The 25,876-nt window shown below is 40.3% G+C and overlaps 1 protein-coding gene across 2 annotated transcripts in view; it reads right to left on the bottom strand.

Moving 5' to 3' along the window:
* Positions 1 to 25,876, bottom strand: part of MBOAT2 (membrane bound O-acyltransferase domain containing 2) — a 90,401-nt gene that overhangs the window by 60,010 nt on the left and 4,515 nt on the right. The window contains exons 2-3 of one of the 2 annotated variants that reach the window (XM_042889424.1): positions 15,873 to 16,018; positions 13,295 to 13,372 (exon numbers count right to left, since the gene is read on the bottom strand). In XM_042889424.1, coding sequence (XP_042745358.1) covers positions 13,295 to 13,372; positions 15,873 to 16,018 — 224 coding nt within the window. Of the gene's footprint in view, positions 1 to 9,110; positions 9,158 to 13,294; positions 13,373 to 15,872; positions 16,019 to 25,876 lie in introns of those variants that run through there. The other variant, XM_042889435.1, reaches the window with a different exon arrangement.

Genomic DNA, 25,876 nt, shown 5'->3' with positions numbered 1-25,876 from the left:
AACTTGACATGATCCAGCAATGCATATTAACTGCTAAAATACATAGGTTTTACCACTTACAGTAGGAAGATGATCACCTACCAAAAGAACTGGATGAGGACAGCATCCCAATCTATGTGTGTGTTCTAAATGGTTTTGTAGTTCTTTTCTTAAACCTCAAAAGGATGATAATTTTTAAGAGCATAAATCATTTCATAGTCTTGAGGTATTGCACATCCACATTGCAAAGTAACCTTAGTAAGGTGTTTGAAAAATACACCGCATAATTACACGCTGTGTTAGCAGAGCTTTGCTGTTCAAACTAAACTCAATCTGTTTCTAAGTGCCTTAGGCTCCTTTATTTAGATCTTTCTACTGTTTAGAGAGATCATCTCACATACACTAATTGCTCAAACAAAAGTGTGGAAAAGTGCCAGAGAAACTAACCAGCTGCAAAAGCCACACAGTCCATATCTAAGCAACATCAGAATAAAGCTTTATTTCAACTCACTTTTCAGAAGCCACCTAAACCTTTTAAAAGGGTTTGCTTTCAAACCCTTTTAAAAGAGTTAGAAACCCTTAGGTATTTCAGTACGCAAATATCTTACCCGGATATGGATTAAAAACTCGTTTTATGCAAATATCTGATAAAAATCTGTTTTTTTCTGCTCTCCAGTAACCAGGAACAACAAGGAAGCCTCTGGTTTCTGACTGGAGGTCTGACAAGCAGCTCAGTAGCAAGGTTTTTCCATTCTTCTGCAAAGCTCCCACAATTTCATCCATATCACACTACATTCATGTAGACAAATTCACATTTTTGTTCCAATATAAACTGGCAATAAGTTACTGTAGAGACAATTCTTCAGAAACCACAAACATATTGATTGTGAATTTCCAAGGCAAACTTTCTAGATAAACTACTGCAGTCATGAACTAAAGAAAAACAACTACCTCAAGACAATTTTACATGAATATCCTATGCGTAAAGAATATACTATATATATTATATATAATATAATATAATACTAATACTATCAATAACATTTACTGATCAAATTTCCAGAGCAGCATGAACACACAGAAAGAACTAGGATCCTTCTTTTTCTTTCTTTACTGTTGGACACACTGCGAGCACTGCTGGTCAGTGAGAAAAAACCATCAACAAAGAAGTTCATTTTCTTGATGCATCAAAATACATTTACTCTACAAGATACACAGAAGTCAGCTCAAACTCATAACTTCAACAAAGTCAAGTGCAGAGTGCTGCACTTGAATTGGGGCAATCCCAGGTATTTATACAAACTTGGGAAAGAGCTCCTTGAGAGCTGCCCTGCATAGAAGGACTTGGGGGTCTGGGTAGATGAGAAACTGGACATGAGCCAGCAGTGTGCACTGGCAGCCCTGAAGGCCAACTGTGTTCTGGGCTGCATTAACAAAGGGGTGGTCAGCAGGGAGAGGGAGGTGATTGTACCCCTCTACTCAGCTCCTGTGGGGCCCCATCTGCAGCACTGCATCCAGGCCTGAGGCCCCAAATATAGGAAGGACGTGGAGCTCTTGGAGTGGGTCCAGAGGAGGGCCACTAAGATGATCAGAGGGCTGGAGCACCTCTCCTATGAGGAAAGGTAACTGGGCTTGTTTAGCTTGGAGAAGAGAAGGCTCCAGGGAGACCTCATTGTGGCCTTCCAGTACTTGAAAGTGTAACAAATAGGAGGGGGAACGGCTGTTTACGAGGGTGGATAGTGACAGGACAAGGGGGAATGGTTTTAAATTAACACAGGGGAGGTTTAGGTTAGATGTTAGGAGGAAGTTTTTCACAGAGGGTAGTGATGCACTGGAACAGGTTGCCCAAGGAGGCTGTGGATGCCCCATCCCTGGAGGCATTCAAGGCCAGGCTGGATGTGGCTCTGGGCAGCCTGGTCTGGTGGTTGGCAACCCTGCACATAGCAGGGGGTTGAAACTGGATGATCATTGTGGTCCTTTTCAACTCAGGCCATTCTGTGATTATAAGAAATACAGGAGAATCTTACTAGTACTCGATACTCACACCATCTCATTCACACCTCACATTTCATAGACTGCGAGTTGCCTTGAAGCTAAAAGCTCTTCACACAAGCAATAATTAAAAAAAAAACAAAACCAAAAACATAAATGAGGACTCAATATCAAAGCCAGAAGACAGTAATTCGACATAACATACATGAAGTGTGGCATCAGATATGGATACCATGGTGGAAGGAAGGAGAAGGGAACTCCTGATAAGCTGATAAGTCCTAGACTTACTACAGACTTTCCAAAATAGTGGACTTAAACATGACAGGCACTCCCAGAAAGGACAGAATGCCAAGAAAAAGACAGTCAGCTCATGGCTGTTGTTTAAAATTACGCATTACGTGTATGCATCGTGCATTTCCATGTGAGACAATCTATTAATAAATTACATTATTCACTCTAAGTAATCATGCGCTGAAATACCCAGTCTCCTTTCACAAGCCTACTGACTTCACAGTTCCTGTTGTGCCTGTGATTAGTAATGACTGCAAACTACTTAGCACTTGTCTATATTAAGTATTTCACATTTCATCTCCAGCACTGAAGATGAACACTGTGCCATATTGTTCAAGGTACACGCATCTTTTTACAAGACACTGATATAGAGAAAAACTGCTTTAGTACCACAGCCAAAATTTAACAGGAAGCAGGACGTGGAGAGCTCCATTTCACTTTCTCACAGGTGAGAGTTAAAATGGGAATCAGACAGTCATTTACAACTTATGTATTTTACAACTTGTCTTTGGAAGTTGCATTTTATTGATTAAACAGCAATTTGAAATCCACTGTCAGAACTGTAAGCATCCTACATAAGAACTGTGCCAATCTATTTGCAAGGAAACACAATCTTTGCACATTACCCCATTAAGATCTCAAGGCAGTTCAACCACACTGAAGCCAGCATGAGTAAATCCCTTACATACCCTTTCATGGCATAGAAGAAATTTCTTGTTGAATACTGAAAACACATTTGTCTTCTAATACAACTGAAAATGATTTGAAAATTGAAACAAACTTGAAATATCAAATATTCCCTCTGATATTTCTAAGTTATCCAGCCTGGATTCTACTTGTTTCTATATTTTGTCGGTGAAGTCATTGTTTTGAGTTTCTCCCCCGTCCTCTTTTTATTATTAATTTTTATTCCCCTCAAAAAGGAAGACGAGAAAACAGATTACTACTTGTGCCCTAACATGGTCTCCTTGTACCAAAATAATTGTCTCAGTTACTTGTTTCATTTCAATTGAAAGGGCCCCACCATGCTTCAGCAACAATACTAAATCTGTGCAACTTCAAGGAAAGTTGACCATGCTCGGCACCCATGGGGTGAAGGGAAATTAAGGAATAAAAATAAAGCTTGTGTAGTTAGTCTAGATCAGATAAAGAAATTATTCTGCATGAAGTCATCTCAAATAAATGTTAAGCTATAACAGACATTGAAGCAAGACACCAAAAGGAAATGGCTGGCATGCTTATGACAACAATCCAGGATCATGTGCATATTAAGGAAGGTTTCAGTTTCATGGAACAGCTTGCTCTAGATGTTCCTGTTTTGAGCATGGGGGCTAGACTAGAAAATGCTTCCAGCCTCAGCTATGCTATGATTTTAGTCTCATCTGACCTCCAATAAAGACATTTAACCTTTTCAATGACACTGGATTTTAAAACGAAGATGTTTGTATTTTGTAAATACCAGTCCTTTTTATTCACATCCAGCTTCCCTTAAAGGAAATTTGTTATTTGAATAATATGCATCTGTATCAAAATGGGCCAACTTCCTCCACTTCCTCAATCATCTTTTTGCTCCAAATCAGGCACTTCATACACCACCACTTCCAGTTCTGCATTCAAAATGGACTTGCATAATTTACAGTCAACAATGCCATTGAGGACAATGAAATGGTTGTTTGCTGAGCTTGTCATCATTACTCAAGTGCAATTTGCCCCAAAGAAAAGACAATTCAAAGAATGAAATATTTAAAAAGCATGCTGAAATGAAATAAATGACTGTAACATGAAGAATACTTGCATATAATCCCTCTCTATCATACCCACAACTGGTTCAATTCAGTTGATGTCATACAACCAGAATTTTTAATCAACTCCTATTAGCTGCAGTCTTTGCCAGAAGCTGAAGATGAGCACAGCTTTCACTGAACTTTTCTAGGTACAATTTATTCTGCCACTTCATTTTGTAGGGAGCCCAATTTATTTGACATCAATAGTTTGTTGAGGTAATAAACCATGCAGCAGTGATACCATGACTCAGAGCTCATTTGCTAGCAGTCAATTTGCTTGGCAGCATGACAGGCAGAGTAATGTGCCTTGAAGAAGTATTTATATAAATGCAACAACTTTCAAGGATTATCAAACAAATACGTTGCCCAGAAAACATGACTTCACTCTTGCTATCAATTTTCTTTTGCTTGATTAATTGATTGAGCTCGCCCTCACTTTGGGTATGAAGTTTAAAAAAATATATCTATGCAAGCCAGAAAGCAATAACTATTCAGTCCCAGCAGATTCCTAATGCACCTTGCCACTTTGCATTACTACTTCCTTCCAAGATTGTCCTCTCTGCTTATAGAAATCAAGTACATTGAGTGAAAAAAATATGTGTTCATCAATTCAGTTTAAGGAAACAAGAGGACTCTTTCAATTAAACCTCAACGCTCAATCCAAAGCTACTTCTCAAAATCAAAGTCCAGAATTTTTTTTGCCCAAGTTTTTGTCAAGTGGGATGAGGGAGGTTTTATATATCAGCAATATCATCATCATGCCTGTTCTGAGAACTCCTTTACTTGAAGGACATCAGCAACCAAAGTCAGAAATAAATAAGAAGGTGGGAAAATGTAAAATGTGCTAATTTAGACATTTCTCCCTGGAAGGACGAAGTACACAACTAGAATTTGTTGCAGTTGCTTTGGAACTTTAGAACATCTCTTTAGTGTCGGTGAAATTGAAGGCCTGAATGCAACACAACTACAAGCTTGAGAAATAGTGCATTTTTGTTCTGTTGTTCAGCAACAAATGCCACACCAAGGTTTGCAAAGCTTCAGACTATGATTTTTTGTCTTTCCTTCTTCCTCCCTATGCACACATATCAGGGAAGAATAAATAAATGTGTTTCATTGTTTAAAAATAATTCAAAATTTACAAACATTTTAAAAGGTAACAAAATTCCAGTTCCAATCTTCACTCCATTTGTAATTACAAAAATATCATCAGTAAAGGCCTTTCCATTCAAACATTTCAGCTTTAAGAAGGATGTTAAATCAAGCTGTTACTCCTTTATTGTTTTAAGTCACTCATTAAGTCTTATCAAAACACCGCCAGGAGAGTTACAGGAAATTATTGGAGTGGATGAGCTTGCAGGAGCTATTTAAAACAAATGCTTTCAAAAGAGCTTCACAAGGATTCCTAGGAAATTCCATCACAGCTATTTGCTTCGACAAGTGTGCACTTTTCGAGCCACTGAAGGCAGCCATCTATTTACATGGCTATTTTTGGAATGGCCAGATCTTCAGCATACAGGGAATTGCTGCCTGTTGTTTTCATTCGCACTCCTCAGAATACAGAATTTTGATCTGCAGGTAGGCAGCAGAATAGAGGAGACACAAGAAATTACAAAGATAAATAAAATCAATCAAAACCACTACAGAAACAAACAGAACTTAAGAGTACTAGTAGCCACAGTTTTCAAGCTCCACAAAAGTAAACAGGGATAGTGTTTTTTTGTTGTTGTTGTTGTTACTTTCTTAGGCTTTTGCTGTTGTTGTTTGATTCTGTTTTGTTTGCTTTTAAATTTGTGATACGTTAGCTTTTAGGTTTTAGTTATTTTGATGAGTAATTTGAGGTAGAAAAGAACATGCAGGAGGCAGCTAGTACACTTCAAAGAGCAACAGGATATGCCCCATCCTCATCCTTAGCCCACACATTAACCAAGGTAGAGCCAGAAGGATACAGGAATACTGTGCAGAGCTCTTGAGCATGGCTAAGACATTCACACAGGACATGCAATATAACCACATAAAGATGCATTCAGCTCTTAAGGACAAAGATTTCTCAAAGGTGTTAGAACTGACAAAAATGTGATACCTATTTCAAATAATAACTTTCAGCTACCTGCAACAGTTCCATTTTAACCATTTTACCTTTCGAGCATGTACGGAGTTAAGCTACACTGCTGCAGAAGTAAACACTAGTTTCTTTTCTGCAAACAAATTAATCTGGCATTGTACAAGCAGTCTCAAAGACTCCATACAATTAGGAAGGCAATCAAGCAGCGAGACCATATATTTTGCTATTCAGAAACACATGCCTCACCTCTCAGTTAGCATGCTTCTGCATACAAGCATTTTAGTACTTCTGACTGCAAACAAGAGATCCCAGCTAAAGGAAAACAGGAATCTTGCACTCAGTGCCATTAACTCATTTTCTGTAATATTTTCTAAAAACCACCCTACATTTTTATCTCCTCTCTGGGCAGCAGTGCCAGGGCCTCACTGCCCTCTGAGCAAAAGATGTCGTTCTCACACCTAGCCTAAATCCCCCCTCTCTTAGTTTAAAGCCTATCACTATCAGACCACGTAAAAAGTCACACACCGCCCTCCCCCTCCTGCTTGTAAGCTCCCTTCAAGTACTGCAAGTCCATTCCTTAAGATTTGCATTACCCATGGCATTGCTCATGCTGAGACAGTTGCATATAATGGCCACTGATCTTCTCTTACAGAGCATAATCCCTTCTCTTTGGGAAAAGACATATCACTTCTGAACAGAAAAACTGATTATTATTTGCTCTTAACTATTAATATATGCTCCCAAATACAGTCATTCACTGAGCTTGGTAGTTATTCCTAACAGGCGAAAATGAAATTGCTATGTGTATTGTAGGAGTTCATACTTTTTAGGATATATTTGATTCTCTTCGATGAAAAAATGACTTTTAAATTGCTTTTAAATAAAATATGCATTTTGTAATTATGGAATATTAACAGGTTGGTTTTTTTGTTTGTTTGTTTTGCCTTTACCATACATCTAATAAGGCACCTTGGTATTTAAGGCCACAGAAGCTGGAGATGGGATCTCCTCTCATCTTCAGTTTATCCTTGGCTGGATGATAAGAACACACTTCTGATTTTTCAGCTCTCAACTGGTTTATATATTTCAAATAAATTTACCTTACTTGCACTGACTGTGGCAACAGATACATAGGACTTTTTTGTGTATGCAGAACAATTTGCGACTGCTAATCTCTTGGAAAGAGATCTCTTGGAAAGAGTCCAGCGGAGGGCCACAAAGATGGTGAAGGGCCTGGAGCATCTCTCCTATGAAGAAAGGCTGAGTGAACTGGGTCTGTTCAGCTTGAGAAAAGAAGGCTGAGAGGGGACCTGATCCAGGTCTATAAATATCTAAGGTGTGGGGGGGCAGAATGGCGAGGCCAGACTGTTTTCAGTGGTGAGTGGAGACAGGACAAGGGGAAACGGCTGGAAACTGCAGCATAGGAAGTTCTGCACAAATGTGCGCAAGAACTTCTTTACAGTGAGGTGACGGAGCACTGGAACAGGCTGCCCAGGGAGGTGGTGGAGTCTCCTTCTCTGGAGATGTTCAAGACCTGCCTGGATGCCTACCTGTGCGACCTGCTGTAGGGAACCTGCTTTGGCAGGGGGGTTGGACTCGATGATCTCTGGAGGTCCCTTCCAACCCCTACGATTCTGTGATTCTGTAATACTTCAAATTCAGAATCAGGTATTCTCCACACTACGGCCGCTGCCCTGTGGGAGCTACCCATGTAGCAGACATCTCTATTCAAATCCCACGAATAAATTACAAATTTGTAACTGAGAAGTGATGCCTGACAGCTTACTTACAGTTCTCTGGACGTCCTTGTGTCTTCTAAGAAATGTAATTAGACTGGCAGGCTTCCAACCCTAGCTTTGCTAAAAATTATCGCTAGAATGTGATAGCATTTCTTTACAGTTATTAGATATTGTTATTTCAGTCCGTAGATTTGATGACTAATTTTAGAGGCTGCATCAGATCCTCTTTTGGAGATAAAAAATTTCTTCTTTATCCACATCACATATGTTCTTCATAGACTCTACAGCACTTGTGATCAAATCAAAAGGAGACAGGAACAAAGAGCCCTACATTTGTCTTGATTAAGGGCCTTTGGAAGAGACGAAAGCTCAAAAAGAAATAAAAACAGCTCAAAATCCACTTTCAAAAAAATCACTTAAGCTTATGAATTCTCTTATTTCTGAAGATACAAGAAAGACACAATAAATCTTCCCCCTCGCTCACAGGATGAGTGTGAGAGCAATCTACTCGATCCATTTTGTATTTCACTGAAACCATCACTTTTAAAAATAGGTAACAGTTTTGACAGCAATTTAAGTTGCAGGGTAACCTTAAGTCCAATGTGTCTATCAGCTAATCATGACATGCAGCAGAATTTGTCAGTCAGGTGTTTAATGAAATGTCTCAATTAACATGATGAGCAAATTAATTTAGATGAACATTTTGTTGAAGTAGATTAAAAAATAAACTCTTTATGTGAGAAACCTTTGAAAAGGCCCTCCTTGCTTTTCTCCATCATAGCTTCCACATTAAGAAGCTGAATTTCTGCAAGCCCTTAATATTAAGCTTACTTGCTTGCCTTCCTCTGGTGATTATGGACTGTATTGGCAATCCCTTCACCACAGTGTTTAGAAATTGAATCTTTAGCAAAATATTAGGAGTTCAAAATGCTAGCAGCAACTACTTGATCAATTTCTACATGGTATTTGGCAGACACTTCACCTACGAAGTCAGATGAAATCTAGGATGAAACCTAGGAAGAGAAGCCACCACAGCCTCATTAACTGATCAAAGGAGAAAGATATTAAATCTTTAAAAAAAAATCATCCAAAGAGAAAGTATTACACCTAATTGTGATAGGAAACGAAGGTATTTCATAAAAGATGCAAGAAATACTCCATGTAATAATCAGTAAGGTGCCTAAAACCTACAGACTTGACAAAATTATGAGAATCTATCAAAAAATCAACTCTATGAGCTCTCCAAGCTCATTAAATACTTACCTCTAATAGTTATCCCAGCTTTCTTAGTCCTTCAAGAGCTTTCTTTTTACAACTTCAATATGCCAGAGAACAGCTAAGTGATTTTTTTCCCCCCTAAATCCAGAAATAACCTCATAAGTTACTGTAGTTCAATTCTGGACTTCTGGAACAATAAAACAATCATCCTATAACCTAAAGTGTAAGGCAGAACATATTAGATACCAATAGCACACCTATTGCTTGGTAACAATAGACACCAATAGCATGCCTTTGCGTGGCTTAACGTTAGTGGATTTATGAGGTTCAAAAGAGCTGGTTTTAAATGAGCAGATTTACTTTCTACACTGTCACAGCTGGAACTTGAGCCTTATCAGTGAGGTCACTGAGAAAACTACCGACTTCAGTGAAGCAACTGCAAGCCCTGTCATTGACTTTCCTTTCCACACAGGCAGAGGGACATTATTTACCAACCATAAAATGAACAATTATGTCGAAAGAGAATGTTGCCTGGAAGCCTTAAAAAGCTTGTCAGTAAGTCACCTGTGCACAATTTGCTTACATAGCTACTAGCCAACAGTAGCCAACTGCTCCAAGGAAAAACTCTCTGGTATTTGGAGATCTGTCTTGTAAGGAAAGCAGCAGTTTGAAAAACAAAAAGCACACAGAAGGATAAGGAGGATTTCTAAGAAAAAAAAATATTAGCACCACATCAGTTATCAAATACAAATGTACTGCAGTTGAGAACTTGTTAAACATCTTTCATTTTTACTACCGAGCCAGAAAAGCACCACAAATATATAACCTCAAATTCTTTTCAGGAAACTCTGTTCACCACTCCATTTTTTACTTAAACACCATCATTGAAATAAGACTTACGTATTAAAGAAAGTTGCTTTTAGTTAATTCACATCTCAGATAACCGGTCTTCCAGTAATTAACTTTTCCCTGAAAGTTGTAAAATACAAAGATAAGATTTGCTTTCTTCTTGGCATGTCCAATTTTTTCTTTTTGCATGGAGTTTTTCTTCCACATCTCTCCCTCTCCCATTATTGAAGTGAGGCTTTCATCTTTAACACAACATGCATTGCCAAGACTAACATTTAAAAGCAATAGCTGCAGAGAGTTCAGATACCTTAGGAAGATCGCAAAGGTAGAAACTTGGCAGAACAGCAGGACTTCAAGGAACCAAAGGAAGTACATGAGGAAAATGAGAGAGGTCTGGAAGACTGTCAGCACCAGACCTGAAAGTTCGTTCTACAAAACATAGAAGTTCATCAAAACTTGCTCCTTGGTAAGGATGTCAGTATGCCCAACATATAGCAGCTGAGCTGGTAAGTAGTCTAAATTTGTCAAAACACATTTTAGAGAGGCTGGAGAGAATGAGGTACTGTTACAAAGAATGACATCCCAATTAATAAACTCATCTGCAGGATGACAGGCAGGAGAAGAGCAAAATCAACTTCAGTGAATGAATTTGGATGCAAGTTGGATATAGCCCTGGCACAGGTCACCCAGAAGCTGTAGGGTCTCCTTCTTGGAGATTTCCAACAGCTGCCAGGATGTGGTGCTGGGCACCCTGCTCGAGCAAGGGCTGTGCTACATGGATCCAGAGGTTCCTGCCCACCTGAGCCACACTGTGATTATCACAGAAGAATAGTTTGCATAATATGCAAGTGTTTTTTCAATCCAAAATCACTTGAATCCATATTTCCATCCTATATAAGTATTTGGTGTTCTGTGCTATCTGAGTTTAACCAGCATATGAACAGCGCAGGTAACTTCTTAAATGGGACTGCCAGGCAGTGGGCTCTTCTACCACCAGTGAAGTGGAACACAAAACAATGCAGGCATACAGAAGTACTCTGAAGAGGTGTATATATACATACCTACCAGCAGGACATGGGCAGGGCCACACCACCTGGCCTCAGGGCTGGAGAACCAGGGTGCCGTGTGAAAAGTACTGTTTTCACAGCAGAACATCAGGACTACAGGGTGTAATCCTTCTGTAAAAGGTACTGACATATAGAGACACCGAGAGACTCTACTCCTCCAGGGGTACTGTAAGAACTGAAAGAGATGATCTTATACAGTCTTTTTTGTCACCTCTTAGGAATGGCTCTTGGAGCTTCCCAGACAGCATCCAAGCATTACCCTCGTGTTGACTGGTGGAGGCCAAAACTGCCCCAAACAGGTACTGTCTGCAGTCCGACACTCATGCTTGCTTCCTGGCCCTGCTCTTATTTATTCAGCAGTATGAGCCTCAATATGGTTTTTGAATACAGGAAGCTACAGCATTATTTTTCTGCTGCTGCCAGAAAATAGCTAGCAGCAGAACTACCGTGCTTCCAGGCTGCCAGATGCTTAGATTTTCTATTCATACTGCTGTATCAGCAGAAATGACCTAAAAGGAGCAACTATGAATTGACTTACAAAACTACTAGACACCAGACTAACTCTATTCAGGTTGAGTTTCAACAACTATCTTTAAAGACATTTTAATGCTCTCACCAGCCTTATACTACAAGTAAGTTTTCTAAACTTACTGTTCATTGCAGCCTTCATGCCATACTCCATAGCTATGCAGCACAAGCTTTCATTTGAACCAAAGTCCTTAAATAGCATTAAAATACAGCTAGTAAAATAAACTCGTGGAATAGTTACTTGAAATAAAAACACTGCTTTACTAATAAGGCTTGTTTTTCTAGTCAACTTTGAAGAATGAGTGTTTGTTACATTTGTTATTTTTTTTTCCTTCATTGAAAGAGCAGCTTTCTAGTTTCATCCAATGGCATCTTAATTCATACCATGATACAGCAACGTAAGCCCAGCAGTCAAATCTGAGTTTTACCCTCCCAGGTGAGGAGCAACCATGCTAAGAGAACACACACAGTTGCACATAGCACAGCAGTCATTTCAGCAGATGAAGCCTCAGATTTGCACCAGCTAAAATGAGCCAGAAGAACCCAGAGCTTGTCAGTTCCCACACTCCAACACAGGAACATGAAATGCGTGCATTCCCACCTGCCTCACTGCCAGTGAAGTAAATAACCACGAGATTTCTTTTCACGACAAGTCTGCAGAATTTGTTATGATGAAGACCCAGATATACCTATGCAGTGCCTCCTCTTTGCATTTCCAAAGAGAAATCAAGATGAACCTGTTGTTTCAAAACAACTTCTTACCAAAGCAACCTCCCAGTTAGGGAGCAAACTGCCCATCCAACCAACCGAAGTTCTCACCTCCGTAGCTGTTTGATTAGGTCAGCCATTGCAGGCAATCCTGAAAACAAGAGCCTAACATGGTTCACAACCAGAGACAGAATAAAATTCTGTTCAGCAACAGTATAACGGAGCAGAGCGTTATAACAAACAGCATCGTGAAGGTCACCCTGGCTTCCTGTGTAAAGCAGTTCTCCTTTTTGATTCTTTTACCAGCAGCTTTCCTGACAGCTTCATTCACATCAGGAACCTGTTCAAGCACAGATTTGCTGTTCTGAGTGTTTATGCAGGAATTAACAGTGCGGGAACCTAACTTGGTCCTGATCTCTGGCCTAGTGGAACATTAAAACATATGCACACAGTAATAAGAGACATGTGTTTCCTGGTTTCAAGAATAATTTAAAAAAGAAAAACAAGCTATGTTCTGCATGGCTTCAGAGACTGCTAATCTAATCGTGTGCTCAAGCAAACCTCAAATCATGCCCTACGTATTTAATTTTATGATGGTACTTTTGTCTAAGACAGCAGTTGCTCTGTGCTTTTTCTACAAAAGAAAGAGCATGGCAAACAGTACCTTAATATATATCTCACAGACTGACATATCTCCTCAGACAGACGTCTTCCTTCTACTAGCAACAGATGTTATCAAAATACATTTGTATCATTATCTTATTTTTTTAAGAAAGCTAACATTATTTAATAATGGCAAAAAAACAAAAACAGAATGCTGAGAATATTGTTATCCCCAGTCTCAGTGGGGATATTGCCAATTATAACAAGCTTCAGACATTCAAAAAGGAGGCAAAAATACCCGATAAACCATTTTCTCTGCTGGAAAAAAAACCCTCACAGTTAGCAGAAATCAAATACTGAAAGATCTGGGCATTCCACTACAACTAAAAGCAGCACAAATGCACAGCTACAAGGAAGCACAACAGTAGCATTCTTTAATTTTTCTACTATTATGCTTTAGAATAAAAACCTTACTTGTGCATGTTTTCCACTCCTATAATGATCATGAGATAGTAGGAAATTCCACTTTGTATAACAAAATGTAAGGCATACCTAGGAGGAAAAAAAAAATAATCACTCAAGGCATTTTCATTAATGACAATCAACTACATTATTTATTTACTTAATGTTAATTTGACGAGGCTTCTCTAGTTCTAACTCCATCACTTCTTACCAAAAACTTAGAATGCATTCTGTTTAGGTTTGCAGCAGCCCTCTCTCCTCCCAATAGCTTCCCCCTTTAACACAGCACAGACAGTAATAATGAGCAAATACTACAGAGTTAACTAGAATTCTCCAGCTAGTAAACAAGGATATAAAGTGTTGATAATCTTAATTATCAGGCCTTACAATGCTTTCATCCAGCATTATTTCATGAGTAAATAACATGAATGTTTTGTGGCTTAGTTCCCATATATCTGCCCCTTCACTTATCTGCAACAACAGATCTCAGATAAGGCCAACCATATTTCAGTAAGCACAATATCAATATGAGGGAAGATTTTCTTTTCCCAGGCAGTAAGTACAGCAGATGTGCCCAGCCAGCCTCCTTGCCCCACATGGTCAATAGCTAACTAGGGATGGGGAACAGCATTTCGTCCTTAATCAAACTTGATTCACACCTTCAGCTTGGTGCTCAGTAACATTTACATGTACTCAAGTGATACATTGATCTAGTTTGGGATTTTCCCCATGAAAAGCAGCCTCAAAGTAGCTCCTGTTCTGTTCTCCTGATCTGCTTTTTTTTTTCTTCCCAGTTTGTCAGCAACTGCATAATTTCACTCCTCATTCATTCATTATGTGATACCTTAAAAGCTACTGAGCAAGGGACCTGCGAGAAGACTAAACATGATGATCTCATAGAAACAAATTCACTTGGATACTGATTGACCTTGAAAAATAACTTCCAGTGGAAGATCCAATCCGTACTTGCTGCCATGCTTCACTAATAGCAGCCCTTGTTTAAGTTATGGCTACCTAAAATTCAAATGCCCATTTATCACGTACAAATGCCCATTAAAAACATATTCACTTTTTCTTTTCCGATCAACCACATATAAGCAACACCACATAACAAAGACATGAAAACATCACGTCAGGAAGGTTGCTTTTTAAACAGATGGAGGGATACATTGCAATAAAGCCTGAAGAAGCTCAGATTGACATGGATAGTGTGTCAAGATTACAGTCCCTGAAATTATATTTCTTTCAGTACAAATCTCATTAACAGCAGCAATTTTTTAATTTTTTTTTTTTGAATATGAGATCAATCATATGAGATGCATCTAAATATTGTACAGAACAGTGAGTTTTAGTTATAAACAAGAGGTATTTGAGGCCTTCCGTGCTGTTGGTTTGGTTACACTTGTTATTACAACTACACTTAATGATTTCTGCTTCCAAAGCAATGCAGACACAAAATGTGCTTCTGAAGCTTACACAGCTCTCACCAAAACCACACACGTCTGCTGTATCATTCTCCTTGTTTGCAGCTAGGACCTTAAGTCTTTGACAGCAGATTGCTCAAAGCAAAATACCAGGGCCAAAAGTTGAATAAATGCATGGGAGTTAGTTACATATATAAGTAAATTGCATGTGTAAATCCAAAGAGTAAAAGTTTGATGTTTCCTAAATTTAGAAATAATATTTATCAAATAATGTTGGACAGCCTCCATAAGGTGCCAAAGTAGAGACCAAATCTGTGGCTTAGAATCCAAGATTTATTTATACACGCTGTGCACAGACACACAGTGTGCACGTGCTGTATGCATCTTCCCATCTGCACCCACACTCCAGCTTGAGGAAGGGATTAATTCCTTACAATCAGTGTAAATCTAAGCCCCCTATATACTCAAAATTGAAAAAGCAGTTTGCTTGCAGTGCACTGAACTGAACTGGCTCTTAATTCAGCTTGGGAAGATGAGAGCCATTTCAATTTTTGAAGAAGAAAAAAGAAAAAACACTCAACTAAATGCATTCCCTTTATTAGCCCTACTATTCTGTCTTCGTATGCTCTGCGAAGATCAAGATGTGAAAGGAGCAATCAGAGAAAATTTAAGTTTTTAAACAAAACTCCTCCTATAAAACAAAAAGAAATATACATGAATGTACCCCAAACCCTCAAACCAAGAACAACTCCTTTTCAGGGGCTTGATACTACTTGGGAAACATCATCAGCTCTGCAGTGTACTCTTCCTATAACAAGTCAGATGATATTCAATACTCAGAAGAGGACCTGGAGAGTTACTGCATGCAGATAATGTTGAGGAGAAATGCTCTCACCAATCTGCACAGTGTCCCAAGAGAAGACCTTCCAAGCACATTTAAGCTGCACCTGCTCCATCCTCCCAAAACTACAACAGAGTGTTAGCTACCAGCTCACAAATGGAAGCTCTTTCAAAACTTCTGCACTTCAGAAAACTTAAGGCACTCGCTGTACATTTGCAGCAACTAAAAAACACAGGTAATGTTCTTCACACGAAAGCACTGCTTTCTGCAAACAAGGCATGAAAAATTAATGAATCCTTTAGAAGTGAAATTAAGTGCAACTTACCATCCAAAACAAAAAAGTGCAAGATAAAGGCCCAAGAGGGTTGCAACAACATGTCTTATAAATGGGCTAGTTTTGCTTGAATGAAGGTATGTTCGAAACCAAATAGCCGCAAGCAAGGCAAACAGTTGGCACACTACGAAGTTGACCTGCATAAAAAAGAAAAAGAACAATTCTCACACTTGTGTATTAAAACTAGCTGACAAACTATAAACAGTTTGCAACTGGCAGAACTTTGGGCTCTCGCACAGCTCTTCTCACAGCACGTCACCTTCAGAGCTCCACCAAGCACAAAGCAGGGCTCCCACCAGCAACCACATAGAAAGGATTCTTCAAAGCTATAGAGGCAATCTGGGCACATATCAAACAAGTTCTGTACACCAAACCACTCTTCTCTCACAGGCACATTTACACTTCTCAGTAATGTGAAGATGTGGGTTTGGTTGTTTTTTTTTTTTTAAACTTAATTACTGGAGTGGAACTTGGGACAACCTGCAACCACAACCTACAGAACTCATCTTCTCAACCATCCGTAGGTTTCCCATTTGCAAGGAATAATTCCCCTTCTACTGTACTACTCCAAACCCTTCTGCACCAGCGAGTTACACAAGCATTAAGTGCTAACAGGGAAAGCAGCTGTGGGCACAGTGCTGCTCTTCTTAACAGAGCAGGTTCCCTAAACTCAACTGTCACTTATGCTTGGCCATCCATTTGCTTACTCCCACATTTACATTATGCTTTTAGCAGTAACTGAAAAATCCTAAATGAATGAGGGGATATTCTTCCAGGGCATAACTTGACCTGTTTTTTTCTCCATTATACGCACTGATGCAAATGAAAAAGAAGATTTATAAGTCAGGATGAGTTTCTGGGTTCTGTGGAAAAGTTCCATACAAAACAGTTGGATTTAATGAGCCACTGAAAAAAACAAACTGATCAAATACACAGAGGGGAAGAAAAATAAAAAAGCCCAAGTAATTAACTATGTTCTGATGGAAATGGCATTATGTGCACTATATCTGTTTGCGACCCCGAGAACTCACACCCCAGGCAGACTGGGATGGAGAGTGAGAGAAGAGGTTACCTCTGAAAGCAAGGTGGCAAGGACTGGGAGAGAAAAGGCAACGAGGTCTGGCTTCTATGGTTGCCATGGCAAGGGGAGAAACGCTTGGCATCTCCAACCCGTACCACTGTTTCTACAGGAGCAGACAAGCTAAACAGCAGACCCTGAGCTTTACAACTCAGGATAAAATTGTAGGTTTAGGGACACAGAATAATCCCAACTGACACAAAGATGTACAGAAGTCTAAGGATGTCAGGTTACAGTCTTTGAAATTCACAAACAAATGACCTAAGCAACGCAAGCCTGTTCTGAAATCCTTGCTCACAAGTGACTCCACAGTTAGCAGGGAGTGCTTTTAAACTGCTCTTCCCAAAAATGCACAGATGGACGCGCACTGGGATGCACAAAAGACACCACCACAACATTCACACAGCACCTCGGGGCCATCTCCTAACCCTACCCATCCACCCCTAATATCTGCCTCACAAGACACAGAAATATGGCTTAGAAAGCACCAATGGTTTTTACAGCCTTGTATTATACCAGGTGCCCCGAAAGCTTTAAATACATATTTACAAAAGCAAAATACACACAAGTTAAGAGTTTAAAACCGTGCATCTCCCATTTAGCCTTTACATATACCTCCTCCTGGTAATGCTCCTCTGTTCTCCCCAGCTGGATTTCTGCTTCATTCAGCACATGGACAGTTGCCCAGTTTTTGCCTGTATCCTCCAAGCCATTAAATACTTACCATCTGCATCTACACCAAATACAAAACCTTACATTTCCCCACAGGCATGTTTATGCAGATCTGACCACAGCATGGGAAGAATATACAAGACAATGAAAGTCCAAAGTGTAAACTAAATGCCCACTAATTTCAGCTGCCTAATTTCCAATAGATAGTGCCTGGCTTTTCAGTCAGTACTTTCAACAGAACTTCAATTGGAGCTGTGCTTTGAAAATACAGCTTCAGCTGCTCTTATGAATATTCAGCATTCCTATAAATAAGGCCCAAAGTAGCTCAGAACACAAGTAAAACCTAAAGTCATCACGATGACATTTTCATTACGTTATTTCTCTAGATCACTAGAACTCTGTGGCAGATACAGATGTGAAAAACAGCAAAGCAGGAGGACCCGTATTCTGAATGAGGAAAGGAGATCACATGAAGAAAAGTTGTGACCATTGCTGGGCTGTATCACAGTCAGATAATCCTCACCTGATGCTCCTCCTGATGTTTAAACATATACTACTGCAGGCTAACCATTCACTTCATAGACACTTAGAATATCTGATTGCTTACGTTTTAAAAAGAAACAAAACACGGCATTTCTACAACAAACTCGATGCCCACCTGTTTGCAATTACCAGTTATTGCTTCAGCCCAAAGCACAGATTCCTGCCACTCCAGCTATCAAAAGTATCAACTAATTTCACATGGAAATAAGATTAACCCCTGCTGGTCCTATAGGAAGTAAAGAGAGACTCTAGGCTTCCAAAGTCCATCCTGCTCACTTCCAATTCCAGCATCTATATCACGCTGCAGGGCAGACAGGCGGGCTGCTGAAAGCTGCCTCCCAAGCATCCTCACTTAAAGATGCTTTGGCATGCATGATACAGCAGCGTCCACACAAATCAGATACATGCATATTGTAATTTAACCTGAACTGAACCAGAAGATACGTTCCAAAGGAAATGGGACATCTGGCCTGTGGACTAGACCTCAGCAGCAGAATTTCCTAAAATCATCACAGCATCAGTGATGGGTCTCCATTAGCAACAACATCCTACAGATACACTCCTATTGCACCACAGGACTTGATGCAAACAAAGCAAAATTCAACATTCAGCCTTTTCTCAATCACCATCTTCACTTGGCCTCAGCTAGCAAGAGCTCTGCCCTGAGCTGCACGACCATCTCAGACATACAGCTTGCCTTGAAATACAGCATGAAAGTGAACCCTCTTGCCAGAAGGCAAATGAAACAGTCACTCAGAGGGCAGGGCTGGATATCATCACTGTGCAAGCTTACACAGAAAACACGTGCACAGCCAAGCAGCTATTCAGCTGGCAAATATCACATACGGTAACCTCAACATCTGGGAGTGATAGACTTGGGTACCTCCTGAAAGCTTACATCAAACCCTTACAACGTTCTGAGTACAGGCAAAATACAACTTTTAAACACCTCATGAATTGGTTAGACTGGAACAGAACGCCCACAAGGAACAAAGACAACACCATGAAGGCAGCATGATTCATTTCATAAACCCAACTCTAGTTGTCTCCCTTCAGTCATAAAAGCCACTCTTACAAGCAGCTCAGGTTTTATGGAGGAATAAAAAGTTGGATCCATTAGAAGCTAAAGTCTTAGGGGTAAAAAATATATATATATATACCTGACCCAATGTGTGGAACAGGAAGTTTCACCCCAAGGTGTTGTAATTCAGTGTATCTATGAAAGAAAAAAAGAGTTTTTGACCTCCTCATGTTACAGACCATATAAGCTGAGCTTATAGGGAACTGTAATGCCTATACTCCCCATATAACTTTCCATTACTGCTGCTGTGTGCACATGGAAGAATTGAAAAAACCAACGACTTACAATGACGGCACAAATGATCAGCAATGATCATCCAGTAACTACTGACATAGATGCCTATCAAATCCCTCTTAGAAATATTAAGGTATTTCAAAACTTGCTACACGTATCCTTGCAATTTTCAAGTTCAATCCGCTGTTTTGGTGCAAGAGCAGTGGTACAGCACAGCTTCCCTGCGCCTTTTGAGCCAAACGTGACAGTGCCACATGAGTACAAACCAGTTTCCATGCTTGGGCTATTTGAACTTAGCTGTTCTAGTAAACTCATTGAGCTGTAAAACGCATTAATCTACATGTCAAATTTCCCACTTGCATGCACTGTGCAAATGTCAATAGAAAGTCTGTAACAAAACTTCTTTAAAAAACATTGATTCTAGATTTTTAGATGTCTAAATACAATTTGTGACCTGCATTTGTAAAAACACTCCGTTTCTCAAGAAAAGCATTTGAGGAATCTATTCCTTATATAAGGAAAAGAAGAACAAGGTTACCAACTGCTCAGGATTTTCAGTTTCAGAGTTTTAGCAACAACAATTTGAACTGCTACAAACGGCCCATCTTTGACATAGGCAGCATCTAAAAAGTATTAATGGTTTATTAGAAGTTCACATTAGAATGAAATATAGGAGACCATTTCTCTCAAACTCGTTTTTAATACACTGCTGTGCAATTTTTATGCACCGATTAAGATTTTAACGACGGTAACACCTAGAAGTCCCATATCATTGCCCATTCCATACTGCTCTTCATGCCACTTAAGTCACAGCCATTTCTCTTTCCCCAAAGCCATCGGCTGAAGACTTGAAAACATCTACAGATGTTCCCCAAAAGCTCCTTTCAACACAGGAGAGCTGATGCTTCCCTACGGCACCCAAAGAGCAGTACACACAGCTCTCCTGTCCAATTTCTAACCTCCATCCAGCAGAAAAAGAACAATCACGATGCTCCTGTAATTGCCTATTGCCAAACCACTAAGAAACCAAAAGTGACAACTATTATTATATGAAAGCAACAATCAATTTCTCCATCAAAAAAATAATCCCATGGCAAGAATGAAAATCAAAGCGTCCAGTAATTTACTTCAATTCTTTGGGAAAGGTCTGAAAGAATCCCAGAGGTCATCGATCTCGGATGAAGCTGAAGGATACTTGAGCGTTCCAGTCAGAGAACATCACAAACTGACAAGGGCGTTCCTCTTTCAATTCAAAGGCCATAAACCTTATGGTGATGCCTTCAAGTCCATTTTTGGTTCAAAGAATACCAATCACCTTCCGTGACAAAGATTCAATTCATCAGCACTCCTGCCATCTCAACCTCATCCCATGAGGAATATGAGGAAAAGTACGTGAAGCAGCAGCAATTATTTTAGGTGGTACCAGTGTGGGAGATGTTAACTTTGTGTTCTTCGTAACAAAGACTGTGCTGCTCTGTTTGTAGACTACCAACGTCAGCCATTTTCAGACCACACTTCAAGCACAATTCCCCTAAGAGCAGCCACTTGCTCTAAGACTGTGCTCTACCCACTGTTAGCCAACTTCTATAATACTGGCGAAAGCTTGCCACCATTATACTTCATCTGTTTATGAACTTTAGGAAGCAGCTTTAAGCACTTAGATTCTGAATGCTGTCTTCCCAAGCTGACTGAAGCCCAAAACAGAGACAGACATGACTAATGTTAACACTATCTCTATTTCCTGTACCAGCTTTCAATTTTTAACTTGTATTTCTTAATCATGTTGGAGAACAACATATGCATTTTACACTGAAAACAACCAGTGCTCATTCAAGGGTGGAAAGAAGGCAACTGAACAATATTCTTCCTGCTCAGCTCATAAGGGTGTAGCATTATCTGATAATAGGCACTGAGCTTTGAACATCTACATGTACACAGCAGTAGCCAAAATCTAAGAAGCAAGTTTGCTCCAAAGGTGGAAACTGTGCTAAAGCCTAGGTATTTTTGGTGGTGGTCTCATTTCCCTCTCCCTCCCTCCCCATATCATCCCTATATGAATAACAACCTAAGATGCTGCTTCTGCTGAGCAAAACTTGGTTTGGCCAGTTAAAGATTGCAGAACTCAGTCTAAAAAGGCGCAAGTGTTTACAGCATCAAAACAACAGTCCAGGATTCTGTTGACAAACTGTGGTTCCAAACAAAGACCCATTCAGCTACTGAGCTATCCAAAATATGGCTTTTTATCACACATGCATGCACAACATTATTAACCTTGATCTCTGCTCTGCCTCTGGAGTATAAGCAACACACAAGATAGTCAGATGTGCATCTGAATGGCAAACTTTTATTTACAAAGGCTGTTCCAAAAGTAATACTTTATTATGTTGGCCCACAACATCAGAAGTAGACATCAGTGGTACAGCAGTAGAGGTTGAACCTTCCCATCAACATTCCATTACTCGTTGCTGTGACAGATGGCAGCAGAGAGGCACTCTGACACAATGGTGTCTGACATGGAAGTGTCTATAAAGCAAAGGTGTGTCACTGAATGCCTCCATACAGAAAAAAATGGCACCCATTGGCATTTGTGAATGCTTATGGAGATCAAACAGTGGATGTGAGCACACTGAGGGGTAGGTGGTGCATTTCAGCACTGGTGACAGCAATGTGAAAGACAAGCTCCATTCTGGATGGCCATGCAGATTTTATGAACACAGCATGCAGGTTCTTGTTCATCATTGGCAAAAATGCAGAGCCGATGGTGGTGGCTATGATGAAAAATAATGCTTTGTAGCTGAGAATTTCTTCTGCCAAGCAGTGTTAGTGCTCTCTTCAGGTTCCATGGAAATAAATACAAGGTATTAGTTTCAGAGCAACCTATGTAATACTTTGAGTAATAATTATCTAGAGCATACACTGAGTTTTGTTGTAACTCACTTTTCTAGCTCTTTGAAAAAATAACCAACATATTTGGGAGCATTCTTCCCAATTATAACCATAAACATGTACTCTCAACCTCTGCTCTACTATTATACTCTGGTATACGAGAAATGGAAACTGAAATCCCACTTCAACAGTAACCCTTGTTTATAAAGCTTGCAGAAATCCAGGAACAGCAGCAGTCCCTTTACTCAGCAAGTAAAACAAACATTCTCCACCCATCACTAAAACATTAAGGTCAGCTCCTTTGCAGAAGGAAAAAGGGAAAAAGGACAGGATCTCACTGGTTTCTGCATCATTTCTATTTGCAGGAAGTCAGAGGCCTGGAGCATCACTCCCATGAAGAAAGGTTGAGAGAGTTGGACTTGTTCAGCCTGAGAAGAGAAGGCTTCGTGGAGACCTCAGTGCAGCCTTCCAGCACTTGAAGGGAGCCTCTTATAAACAGGAAGGGGACTGGCATTTTACACACGAAGACAGTGACAGGACGAAGGGAGAAGTTTTAAACTAAAAGAGAGGAGAGTTAGTTTAGAAGTGTGGAGGAAATTCTTTAGTCAGAGGGCAGTGAGGCCCTGGCACAGCTGCCCAGGGAGCTGTGGGTTCCTTGTTAAATGATAGACAGGAGGAAGTAAAAAATCAAGAGTATCACCCCAGCAGAAGGCAGGTCAGAAAGAATAGCAATTACCTACAGAGGAAGCACTACCAGTACGGAAGATACCAACTACAGTTACACAACCTAACAGGCTGCAAAACACGAGCACCTTCTTCAGCTCAGGCCACTTGAATGAGACATAAATAGAAACACCCAAACCCCACGTACTGCAGTAACACTGCACTGTTACAGCCAGCCCGAAGCAGCATCTTCCACTTTGGATATCTTATTCCAGGGCAGAAGGCAGAGGTATGGCTCCTTTGCAAAGATGGCTTGGCTGTTCAAAATATCATTACAATGATCATTTAAAAGAAGTAGATAAACAGAAATAGCCCAGCTGCTCTATTCGCAACAGGGAATGCAAAATACAAAAAACAATGCCTGATGTTGATGTGTACTTCTTCACCTTGGAAAGTAGCATCAAGTGAAATATTCATAGTGAAGAACTGCACCAGCACACCCCTTAAAAGTGGCACTGGAAAGATGCATGCATTAGGCAAACAGGATTCCACCTGGCTGCGTGAAATCTTCCTATCTTCCAAAAGAAAATGAAACCCCACAGCCTGAACTCCCTTCGGAAAACAAGAAAAAAGCAGGGGAACCTTTACTCACGAGAAGTGCACAAGTCAAAATAAGCAGCTTGATAAAGACATAGAATCCTAAGCATTGGAAAAGGCCAAAGATCATCTAGTCCAACTGTGAACTCACAGTCACCATGCTTACTAAATCTCATCCCTAACCGTTCCTAAACAAGTCATAATTAAGGCTGCAGCACAGATCTTCATCAGGCCAAAAAAGATAAACAGGTGTTAAAAAGAAACAAGTATTGAGGCTGGTGAATTACACGTGAGCATTTTCCAGAACTCTTTGAAAGCAGCACTGTGCCCACCACAGCCCTCCGAGGAAGAAGAGCTGTATAGCTGCAGTACAGCTGATTTACAGCAGCAGCTCTTCAAAAACAAACAAAGCAGCACAGTAGCAGCTATTCATTCTGCAAAACAAGTTACTCTTGTCATCCTCAGCGTGCCTTAATGCTTTTTCTTTATTAACCTGTTCTCTGGGCACTTAAGCATTTCTTCTCAGCATCCCAGGACATGGTGCTTTTGCAGCACTTCCTGAACGGCACCCTGGATGCAGGAGTGACTCGTGCACCAGTCAGTAAGCGCTCTTTCTTACAGCAGCTAAATGAATTGCCTAAGGACGAGGAAAAAAATCGGGCAAAGCAAAGCAGTAACTCCAGACTGCTCAGGTAAAGCATGTTCATTTCAGCTGCTCGCTGGAGAAACCCTGGGCTGTAATTATCTTTCAGGTTTCCCATTACTTCACAAAAACCTGGAGAAATCCCTACTATGAAAGCGATCGAGGCTGTATCAAAGGGAAAATCCACCATCTCCTCCGCATGAATTAAAAAATCTAAGTAGCTGTATCCTTCATGTCTCCGCAACAGTGTTCATAAACCTGAAATAAACAGAGACATACTCGTTTTTTGCACTAAGTCTTCCCTGCACTTTAGAGACAATTCATCTTTCCCAGCACTGCAGTCGGCGTCTGCTGCCTTCTCTCCATTTCTGTCAGCTCCCACTCCTTCCTTCAAGGCAGTCACTGTCTCCTGCCAATTTTTTTTTCTTTTCCTCTTCTCCCAGCAATTTCATCCTTCTCTACACATCTCACACAGTGCAACTCCAACCAGCATCACCCAGAGCACAGTGTGCAGGTGTTGCCTCAAACACTGGATTCCAGGAAAAGTGCAACTGCAAAGAGACCAGAGCTATTTGATGGCATATTCCTGAACTTTCCTTTAAAAGAGTGGAAGAGAAGAAAGCAGAGTGCCTACCACTCTTGCACTAGGAAATGTGAAATATCTGAAACATCCATTTAAAGGGAATGGCACACAGAAGGCAGAGCACAGCACCTCTTGCTGCTTCTGATCACTCATTGCCTCCATCCATTGCCAGTGGAAACCACACCACCACCCACCCTTCATTTTTCTGACTGCTAGCAGCAGATAAGGGAAGCACAGGGCAAAGGAGGGGCACAAAGCCCTCGTCCTACCACTCCCTTACTTCAACGTTTGCATTTCACACACCCATCAGTACCACTTTTACTCACTTCTATTACGCATACATTTCCTGGGTTACATCAGCGAAAGTCACTAACAGAATAAAGCTTGGATGCTCTTTACCACTCTCCATTTTTTAATCATAGACTCAGTAAGGTTGGAAAAGACCACTAAGATCATCTAGCTCAACCCCAACCCACCCCCACCGTGCCCACTGACCGCGTCCCTCAGTGCCACATCTCCACGGTTCATGAACACCTCCATGGACGGTGACTCCACCACCTCCTTGGGCAGCCTGTGCCAATGACTGACCACTATTTTGGAGAAGAAATGTTTCCTAAGATCCAACTAGAACCTCCCTTGAATACATATAGTTAAATAATTCTAAGACAAGACTAGGCATCTACGTTCTGGACATTTACACAAACATTTTAATTTCTCCTCTATATTTAAACAAAAAGGCTTTCATTAGATTCAAGCATTTCAGTCCTCAGGAGGCTGTGTCAGGCTGCCTGGGCAGAAAACAAGGCAGACTACAGCACTGCTAATGCCCCAAACTTCCCAGCATACCACAGTGCTATGAGATGTGTCCAAATGCTTCCTGCAGGCAACCGGCTGCTAAGCAAAATAACTTCCATGCCTGGTCTTCTACCCAAACTCCAGCAGGAGCTCATCTCCAAAGCATCCAAAGTCAGAATCACAGAATCACAGAATCACAGAATCACAGAATCACAGAATC

Source organism: Lagopus leucura, unplaced genomic scaffold, assembly GCF_019238085.1.
Source record: "Lagopus leucura isolate 7727_CA_CO unplaced genomic scaffold, USGS_WTPT01 Super-Scaffold_73, whole genome shotgun sequence".
Lineage (NCBI taxonomy): Eukaryota > Metazoa > Chordata > Aves > Galliformes > Phasianidae > Lagopus > Lagopus leucura.
Note: the sequence above shows the minus strand (reverse complement) of the source record. Positions and strands in the feature narration are given on the sequence as shown.